Source organism: Moschus berezovskii, chromosome 6, assembly GCF_049115385.1.
Source record: "Moschus berezovskii isolate FMDL1 chromosome 6, NW_MosBer_1.0, whole genome shotgun sequence".
NCBI classification, from domain to species: domain Eukaryota; kingdom Metazoa; phylum Chordata; class Mammalia; order Artiodactyla; family Moschidae; genus Moschus; species Moschus berezovskii.
The window spans coordinates 36,286,757-36,297,686 of record NC_142465.1 but is presented as its reverse complement, the minus strand read 5'-3'; the positions used below and the strand labels follow the sequence as shown (position 1 = coordinate 36,297,686).

At 37.3% G+C, this 10,930-nt stretch overlaps 1 protein-coding gene across 1 annotated transcript; it reads right to left on the bottom strand.

The window, feature by feature from the left end:
* Positions 1-2,446: 2,446 nt before the first annotated feature.
* LOC129536006 (olfactory receptor 10AD1-like) lies at positions 2,447-3,385 on the bottom strand. The gene has a single exon (XM_055394783.2). It carries the CDS (start codon positions 3,281-3,283, stop codon positions 2,447-2,449), a length of 837 nt encoding a protein of 278 aa, XP_055250758.2. The 5' UTR covers positions 3,284-3,385.
* Between the last annotated feature and the right edge of the window lie 7,545 nt (positions 3,386-10,930).

Sequence of the window (10,930 nt, the reverse complement as noted above, 5' to 3'; positions counted from 1 at the left end):
AGGAGTCAAAGAGGGATGGAAAAGCACTCTAGGCTCTCAAGAGCGGAACCAGGTACCTTACAGGAACAGGGAAGGAAGCTGTAAAAGAAGGCCACTTGATAGGGGCTCTGGAACATCAGGGAAGGAGACAGGAAAATAAACACACCCACTCTCTTCCTGCTTTCCTCTACTCTAAGTAGCTCTTATTAGTTGAACCCACCAGAGCTTAGAAGGTAATGAAGGCAGTCAACAAATGTCTTATCTTTCAGGACACAGATCAGGGGAGAAAGTATGCATTTAGTTTTAGAGGGGCAAAAAAACAAAATGTCTAGCACACATAAAAGGTAGAGCGGACCCTTCAGGATGGGGGGAGCATACGGGTGGGGAAATATAAGCATTGGTAAAAGGAGGAGATCGGTAAAGTGGATGAGGAAAAGTATTGAAATTATAGGTAGTATTTCCATAATAGGGTACATGGTTTCCACACAATTCACTAAATGGCATTGTAAGAGTCCCACTGTAACAAGCAGAGGTGATGAATGGTGAGACTGAGCTAGGCAAAAATGTGAGATTGGTGGGAACAAGGGAAGGAGGGATATTGGGTGGATGAATTTTGGTTGGAAGTAACATAGGGAAAGGGTAGAATTTAAGTAGGAATCCAGACTACTGATAGACAGAAGGGCTAGGAAATTCGTGTAACTTGAAAAAAAAACTTGGTGGTGGGTAAGGGTAAGTTCAAATAGAGACAAACAGAGAGGTTTTAGGGAAGGTTTTTATTACAACTATTTATATAGATTGTTGCTATGGTCAGTGCCAGCAGAAATCCTGCCCACAGTCCAGCAGAAAATGATTTTGCAGATAGAATTCTGTATTCTAAATTCTCCTTGGTTTCCTCCTATCTCTTCCCTCCCCATATCAATAACTCTCATCATTTTTATGATTCTACCATTTTAATACCTCATCTCTCCCTGACGTTATTGACATCTTGGGCCATACAATTCTTTATTTTAGGGGATTTCCTTTGTATCATAGCATGTTCAGCAGCATCTCTGGTCTCTACCTACTAGATGCTAGTACCATACTCTTCCCTCCAGTAGTGACAACCAAAAAATATCCTCAGATATTGCTAAATACCCCTGGAGGAGAAAATCATCCTTACTTAGAACCTCTGCTCTAGATTTTCAGAAATGGAATAGTGGTGGGGAAGACAGAAGATAGAACTGTAAGTATAGTTTCAGGAAACGTAGTATATTATAGGTAAAGCAAAAGATAGGAAGGAATCTTCATGAAGAAAAGGATACACTTAAACGGTATCCAGGTTAGTGTCAAAATTTACATAGCAAATAAATGTGTAAATAAGTCAACGTGCTTTTATATATTCTTGTACAATGCAGATGTCACTCAAAGCTTTCTTGATCCTAGGAGATTTCTATCTACAGCTCCCACCCCCCAGTTTACAACCTGGGAAGCAGGTGCTCTCCAGAGACTTTTGCTGTTGCTTCTGTTCTTCCTCCTCTCCATCAGTAATCCACATGCATTTGACATACAGCTCCTCCTCTTGCTGCCTCTGAGAAGTAATCCTATTAATCAGTTTTCATGGAGAATTTTGAGGCAAGCATAGAGGGATGGTGTCACACACCTTACAGCATACTTCTCCTACTCATTGCTTTTTTCCTATATTCCACAACCCTTTGTTTCCCTCATGGCTCTCAATCTGCTCCTTTCTCAATCTTAAGGTTCCTACCAGTTGAATTTGCCCTGGAAAGAAATGCTCTGGAAAGAATGAACTTGTCCTCCTCTTGGCTGAATTTCTCTAGAGGGCCATACTACTTTCCCCCCAATTTTGGAATACACTCTTCCATTTTATTACACTTGCCCCTCCAATCATGAAAATGTATAACTAAGAGAAATTTGGTGGAAGTGAAATTAGATAGATGAGCATTATTAAACATCAACAGGATCTTCCATAAAGATTGTGGTGCTGGAGAAGATTCTTGAGAGTCCCTTGGACAGCAAGGAGATCAAACCAGTTAATCCTAAAGGAAATCAACCCTGAATATTCATTGGAAGGACTGATGCTGAAACTGAAGTTCCAATACTTGGTTTGAAGAGCTGATGCATTGGAAAAGACCTTGATGCTGGGAAAGATTGACAGCAAGAGGAGAAGGGGGTGGCAGAGGATGAGATGGTTAGATAGCATCACTGACTTAATGGACATGAGTCTGAGCAAATTCTGGGAGATAGTGAAGGATAGGGAAGCCTTGTGTGCAGCAGTCCATGGGGTCACAAAGAGTCAGACACAACTTAGCAACTGAACAACAAGAACAGGATCTTTCAGGTCTTATACTAGCAGAAAGGAAGCCATGAGTACTCCTTCCTGGAGCTTGTCAGCTAGTGAATCTCCCACTTCTTCGGGCTGCAGGAAGGGAAGTCAGGGGAAGTAGGTGCCCCTCCAGGCATCTGCCCACTAGACAGACTCTGCCTGGGAAAGGCTGCTCCTCCCAAGGGCCCTCACCATCGCCCCCTTCATTTCTTTGTTTCGGAAACTGTAGATGATGGGGTTGCACATGGGGGTGATGATGGTGTAGAGGAGGGAGAAAGGCTTGTCTTTGTCAGGACCGTGTGTGCTGCGGGGGTTCATGTAAGAGAACATGGCCGAGGTGTAGAAAAAGATGACCACGGTCAGATGGGAGGCACAGGTAGAGAAGGTCTTCCCCCGACCAGAGGAGGAGCTCCTGCCCAGGATGGAGGCCAGGATGCGGGCATAGGAGATGACAATGAGCACCATGGGGCTGAGCAGCACCACAATGGCATCGGCAAAGATGACTCTCAGACTAAACTGGGGGTCTCCACAGGAGAGGGTGATCACTATGGGGGCCTCACAGAAGAAGTTTTCTATGTGGTTGTCTCTGCAGAAGGGACCACGAAATGTCATGTAGTCAAGCAGGATGCCATTGATCAGCCCAAAGAACCAAGCTGTACTCACCAGTCTCACACAGACCTGCCGGCTCATGATCTGGGCATAGCTAAGTGGGTGGCAGATGGCAGCATAACGGTCATAGGCCATGAAAGCCAAGAGGATGCACTCAGCCACACCCACACCAAAAACCAGATACATCTGGGTTAAGCAGGAGGCAAAGGTGAGAGTGTGATTCTTTATCACTAAGTGGATCAGCATCTGTGGGATGGTGGTGGTGATGAAGCAGACATCCAGGAAGGACAGGTGGCCTAGGAAGAAGTACATGGGGCTGTTGAGCCTGGGGTCTGTCCAGGTGATGAAGATGATGAGGCCATTCATGGCCATGGCAAGGCTGTAGAGAGCTAGGAAGAGGGCAAAGAGCAATGCCCGAGTGGAAGGGGTGCTCTGCTCAAAGCCCACGAGGATAAACTCTGTCACGGTGCTGTCATTCCTTGTGTCTACCATCTGGGGCCTGCTTGAGAAGGGAAGATAGATAAAGCACAGTAAGATAGCAGGGTATAGGTGTTTCCCACTTGTATAAAAATAGATTAAGGGAAAATGAGTGAAAGATATCTGCACGTGAGTCAGCACTGTCACGGGCACTGAAAATACCAGTTCTATTGCAGGCTGCAATAATCGAACCATGTTATAACCAAGGGAGATTCTGTTATCCTTTCTGTGAATCAGGCTGTACTTGAAATACCATATCCAGTTCTGGACCTCTATTTTAAATGATTATCCACCAAAGGGATTATGTTCAGACAAAAAAGATGGTGAATGATCTAGAAACCACATGACAAACTTTTAAAGGAAACTTTAAAGGGAAGTCTTAGGGAAACTCTGAGAGGTCCTTTTTAAATGTTCATAGGTTTTTCATCTAGAAGAGAGAATTTGCTTTTTCTATGTAACCTCAATAAGTAGAACTCAAACCAGAGAGTAGAAATACTAGAGAAAAAAATGACTGCTATTTCTTATTATAAATTTTCTTTGTTCTTTTAAGGATATAACCAATGCCTGCTCCTTGTGGAATATCTGGAAAAAATACCAAAAAAGCAAAAGCTAAACAAATAAATAAAAAGAATCAACCAGAGAGAAACCACAATCTATATTTTAGTTCATGTCTTTTCAGTAGGTTTTTTTTTATGTTTATATTTTAAAAGGTTTGAAGACCAAAACAAGGCTGAGTAGAAACTTCCATAGGAACTTAAGTGAGGGAGAGTATATTTTCAAGAAGAAATGCAGTAATTACAGCTGATTCTAGGTTGGGGAATGCAATGCAATAGGGAGGAAGTAAAAACGATAAAAATTCATTCTTCATTTGAATGTGGAACTGGGAACAACTGTACTCCACTCCACTTTACAGTCAAAAATGGTTTATTCATTTAATAAATGAATGCCTAGTGTGTTCGATATACTGAGCTGGGTGCCAAGGATATAAAATCATGCAGAGAACTTCCTCCCTGATCCCATGGATATTATACTATACCCCAAGTCATTAAATCAGGGGGATAAGTGAGCTCATAGAGAATCCATATAACATATGGACAATATTAATAAAAAGCAAACATTTATAAGCAGATATATTTCAAGCTCTATTGCCTCCATACAGGGAATATACCCTTTGGAAGGATCAAGAAACACTTGCAAAATATTATTGGTATATTAGAGTATAAAAAAAATCTTAAATGAATTCCTAAGGGCCAATAAAGTTCAGATCATATTGACCACACTAAAACTAGGCATTAAAATTCTTCTTAAATTTCCACATAGAGGAGATTTATTAAAATTTATTTATTTTCTCCCCTTGATGAGAGAAAAAGAGTACAGGTGTCAGCTAGTGTATGGGATTTTCCTTAATAATACTGTTTATCATCACATTGCACACTTCAAATATCATATAATTTTTTTCAATTATACCTCAATAAAGCTGAAAAAACCTGTCAAATCCAAGTGGGAAAAAAAAAGAATATTGCTTGCTCATTATTTTTTAACTTCAAGAAAAGAAGTAAACTCTTACTGAATATATAAATTTAGAGGGTATTGTTTTGATAAATTGTGGATAACATTCTTCTGATCAGCAGGGCTGCCAGGAGTGTTGTACCATTTGTGCACTGCCCAAAGTCTCCTGAAGGTCACAGTGGCTGCTGAAGCCCAGCCTTTGATCAGCTTACCCAAGTCGTGTACCCTGGTGAGGGGCTGTGTGGATTCAAAGTGGTGCCTTTTTTCTAATCCTGTTCTGAGAGGGAGTGACTTTTTAAAATTAACCCGGATATACTCTGTATGTTAGGGAGATGTGGCCATGAGGATAATTAACTTTCACCACATGTTTTTTTTTTTCATCTGATAAGACTGGTGAAGTCTTTGAATGAATAATAATAAATAAGCCTATGTTCTACTGAGTGGGTTTTATGAATAAAAAGGCAGTAGGTATTTCTTCTAACGTGGTAGCACTCAAAGTGTGGTCCACAGACTAGCAGCAGCAGAAGTGTCACCTGGGAACTTCATAGAAATTATTGGGCCTCACTCCAGATCTACAGAATCATAAACCTCAGGGATGGAGTCTAGCAATAAGTTTTAACAAGCCTTCCATGTGATTCTGATGTACATTAAATGTTGAAAAACTACTATTTTAATGCAGGTGAAGACAAAGTATAGCCCTCAAGACAAATAGAGTCCATTGTTTATTTTTATAAGTAAAATTTAATTGGAACACAGCCATACTAATCTGCTTATTACGTATTGTCTGTGATTGTTTTTCCACTACAAAGGCAGAGTTGAATATTTTCCAGAGACAATTTAGTCTGCAAATATGATCATCAGATTTAGCAAATAAAAATATTAGATGCCCAGTTAAATATGATTTTTCAGATAATCAATGAATAATTTTTTATTACAAATATGTTCCATGCAATACTAGTAAATCAATGCATGGAGGCTAAAATATTTACTATCTGGTCCTTTACAGAAAAGGTTTGGTGACTCTTGCATAATCTTATGATTGTAGAGTGGATTTGCCTCCAATAGACAGGAGCATGTAAGGGAGGCAATGAGAAAAAGGCCCTATTCCTGATCACACACCTGGGATTCTGGTGGGTTGAGTCTCAAGTACTTCCCTCCCAATTAGAAGACTCAAACTAAGAGATCAACCTGCCTGGGATGGAAGGGCAGCTGGTGCCACTTTCTTTTCTGTTTATTAAACTTATTATATGAGTTATTTTCTTTAAGCGCCTGCTGTTACACATGTTCAATTAAGATAGAGTGGATGTTTTAGAAGAATTTTGCAACTAAATCAGAAGGGATTTTGTAACAACAATAAAACTAGGCATGATTATGAAAAACACTCCATCTAGTAAACATTGAACAACAAAAAGCCCTCTGAAAACAACTTTTAGATACATCAAACAGGGAATCAAAAGATTAATTACAGACTGTCTAAAAAAATGATAATAAGAGGAAACATATTTCAATAAATTTATACACAGGTATTTGTTAAAGGAAAAGTTAATAGCCTGAAATACTTGCATTAAGAATAAGAAATAAAGATAAATGAAGTGAAATAGCTCAAGAGGTTAGAAGCATATAAAATTAACATAAGCAAGACCAAAAGGGAATATATGGAAAGAGCAAAGAAGATATAATTGAATACAAAAACAGAAAAAAGTAGTTAATAAATAAACTCAGAGTTAATAAATACACTCAAAGATAATAAATAAATTCAAAGAAATTGGTCCTCTGAAAAAGTCAATAAAATAGACAAACTTATTTATATAATAAGAACAACAAAAATGAGATGAGAGGAAGAAAGCACAGTATACAAGTTACAAACAAAAAGTTTTAATAATCACAGCCACAAAGGAAACAAAAATAATTATGCCACAGTATTTTGCCTATGACCATCACGTTTGAAGGTCTGGAGGAAAAGATAACTTTCCAGGTAAATGTTAATATAAATCACTAAAGAAAATATAGAAGCCAAACTAAACTAAACCAAACCAAACTAAACTTAATGAAGCAGTTATGAACTTTGGCTTCACACTGTAGTCTCTTGAGGAGTTTTAAAATGTTGCCATGATGTTGCTGTGCCTACGTTGCAAACCAGACGTACTTAAAACAGTGTAACGAGAGGGATTCAGGCATCAGTGTTTTTAAAAACTTCCCAGGTGGCTCCAATGTTGCAGTCAAGTTTGAGAAGTACTAAAACAGAGAAAACTGACAAAGAGCTAAGCCCCAATGGCTCCAGACCCTGATAGTTTCTTGAGTTCTTTCTAATTTTGCAGCAATCAAATATTTTTGACAGTTTATGACAGAAAAAATAATGGGTTCCTAACTACTTTTACAAAGTCATCAAACCACTGAATCCAAAATCTGATAAGTATACAAAAGAAAATTATAACTAAGACAGTTTATTAATAATGATGAGTCAGGCGAAGTAAAATCTTAGCAAATGGAATTCATCAGTGCAATCAAAGAAAAACACATCATGATCAAGTGAAATCCATTCCAGTGATTTAAGGTTCTGCTTATATTAGGAATTCTAGTACTGTAACTACCATAGTAATAAGTCAAAGGTGAGAATATTCTAAATTCTAAATGAGATGTTTGATAAAATTCAATAGTGATATCTGATTGTTAAAATTTCTTAGTAAAGCAGTACTCGAAAGAGGTTTCCATGTCATAATTTAAAAATTTATCTAAATTAAAATAATTATGATACACACTATGCGTTATGTACTATTTGTTCTGATGTGTAATAGATAGTAAGTTTTTAAAGCTTCAAAACCATACGTGGAATAGAAAGTCTTTCTTTTATCCTTATTTTACAAACAAACAGAAGAGGTGAGCAATTTGCCCAATATCATACAGATACTTGAATTAAAATCTGAGAGTCTGATTCCAAAAGGTACACTGTCAACTATCCCCACAGCTTCAGGGTTTTGGATGCCCTATAATTACTAGCCAAAGTATCTGAAAAATGAATTCAAGAGGTAGTATGTTGGTACATGTTTAACAGATGGCTCTGCTAGGGACACCTGATTTGTAACATTTGCCAATTTCCATAGTGCAAATATTCCCATATGACCTACTTTGCTAGAAATGTGACACCACTAAACATGGAGTTAGGAAGGGATGCACGTTACAATACTATTGTATGCTTTTCCAACCATATAGATACAACAGATGTAAATACATGACCTTGAGAGGATAGATAATAGTAAAATGTAGTGAAAAACTTAGGAAGTAATGAATTTTTAGTATCTATTATCTTTGTCTTATAATGTATTTAATGGTTTGTTATTATATGTTAAAATGGCCGTGTTTAACAATCAGTTCTTAAAATGCCTCAAAATTTAACAACTGGTTTTTCAGAGCTGGTACCAACTGGGACCAGCCCACCACTGGAATGAAAAGGAAGGGCAGAATTATTATTTGTAGGCATATTGTTAGGATTGGTGAAGACTTTTAGGTTTAGGTGCATTTCTTCCTTTCTGTTTATGTTTCTGCCTCAGCCTACAGGCAGGCCAGATTTTCTACCTAGGAGGGGATAGGATAAAGGTACAGAAAACACTTTTGACCTCACTGTTCATCTTTGTTGTAGAAATAACTGAAATATCCCTCAGTTGGGCACTGGTTACGCATATTGTGGTACATACAAAAAAATGGGAAAATCTTGTAGAAGTTATATCTTACCTCATTCTGTTGCTATAGCTAGAAATGGTCTGTTTGTCACCAAACCATTTCAACAGGTAAGAAGGACAGTCTCATGGAGGCTGTGGATGAGCTAGCCTAGGCAGGACATTGGAACTTGGGGTCCTCTCTGGAAGAAACAGTACCCCATTAGCTTATATGATCCCTTACATGAAACTTCTCAAATCATTCCAGAAAGATATCAACTCAGATTGAGTTTCTTTACTCACTTATAGTAATTTCTAGTTTACAAAGCATATTCATGTATATTATTCCATTTAACTCATAAAAACCTATTAAATAGGTACTATCTCCATTTTACAGAGGAGAAAAACTGAGGCTCAGAGAGCTAAAGTAACTTGCCTAAGATGATATGTCTAGCAAATAAAAGTATTGAGATTCAGACCAGGCCTTTTAAGTCCTTAGAATAACTTTTTCCCAAGCTGCTTAGGGCAGAGATGTCACTACCTCCTGTAGGTTATACAATTACTTCATGTCACATTTTGGTCAGGAATACACACAGACACACCCATGTACACTCACATATGTTATAATTCATACTTCATTATAGTTATAGGCTTCCTTCTTTGAAATTAATCCCTAATAAAAACAAATATTATGAAGGAAGAATTCTCTTTAAGATTTGGATCTACTGATTAGCCATTCTAGCCTTTTTCCTTAGGTTAAATATTTACAGGCCCTTCTACGATGCCTTGTTATCTTTATTTCCTCATTGTCTTTAAAGTTTCCAGAAATAAGAAAAGAAGCAACTAAAGAAGACATTGATTGGAGGCTTGGAGACAAGTATAAGAACTAAAGAAGCACATACACTTTGTATTTAAAAAATTCAGTGTATATAATACCCCTGGCCAACAGACTGATGAGATCATCCCTGAAACAAAGAATATATTGTGGAGGGTGCTGAATCAGAACACTGAAAAGAAAGACTAAAGAGGTTAAGAAGGAATATTCTGGGAGATACCCCTATTCAAATATAGTAAAGAGCTCTTCTCTAATGCTCATAAGACATAATGATAGAAAATAGAGGTAAGTGCAACAAGAGTATTAAGAGTACTAAGAGTATTAAGTTAGACTAAAGGAATGTTTTAGTATTTTAACAAGGAGTTTGAAAGCATAAAGTGACTGACCAAGGAGTAATGAAAGATCTTTTCTGTATTCATTGCAAATAGGACAGATTTCAGTGCATCAGGTCTCATTTCAGGTCAAAATGGTCCAAAAGCACAGTGGACTGGAGCCTATGCTTCCTTCTGTGTTTGCTTGTGTGTTAATAGAGTTAAGATACAGCCATTCTCACTCCTCTCCATATCCAATTAGCCTTTCGTTCACTCTTTTCAACCTCCTCTATCAGTTTTATGCACCCTCCACTCCGTTTACTATTTACCATACACAAATCCATTTATTCGTTCAGTTTTTGTTTGGTGCCTACCATGCAAACACTCCAGTCCTGGCCTCCACACTTTTACACATACTGGTCGTTTTTTATGTTATTGTCCTTTACCCCATTGGCATCTGGTGAATTCTTTCTTATCTTTTGTGATGCAAATTATACACTGCCTCCTCAGCAAAGCCTTCCCCAATAACCTATCATCTCTCCTGGCCTTTTCTTTTAATGAAAAATCACTTAATTTCTCTTCAGAAGTAAGCTGTTTTGATTCCATTATTTGTTCTTTAAGCCACAAATGTTGTGGACAGTTAATACAAGGCCCTCCAAATGATCAGAAGAATTAAATTAGCTTTATAACAGACAATTCTGGCAGTAGACCAATACTGATATATTTAACAATCTTTATCATAGATTAGCTAAGAAATAAATACTAAATATAACTGATTGCAATAGTCAATACAAAATAAAACTGAAAATAGGTAAAACTATATGTGGCAAGATTTAGATCTATAAATTTTGACTTGGGAAAATGGGACTGGATAAAAATAAGGCCCACAAAACAAATCTCATGGAAGCAGAATCTATTATGGTAAAATAGATTTGAACAAAAGACTGATAGAAGTATATTGATAAGTTAAATATAACTAAGTTAGTCTGGATCAAAATAACTTCAGTATTTTTATTCACATGACAAAACTGGAAATATTTTAAGTACTATACTAGAAAACTGATCAAGGAATTAATTTGGATTAATGAATTTATTAAGATTAAGCTATATCAATAATTCAATGGTGATGGTATAATTCTGATTTAAATGCTTTTATTCACTAACAGAATTGATCAGAAGGCCACAACAGTGACAGGAAAATAACGGTAGAATTGTAATGGTGGGACAAAAGTAT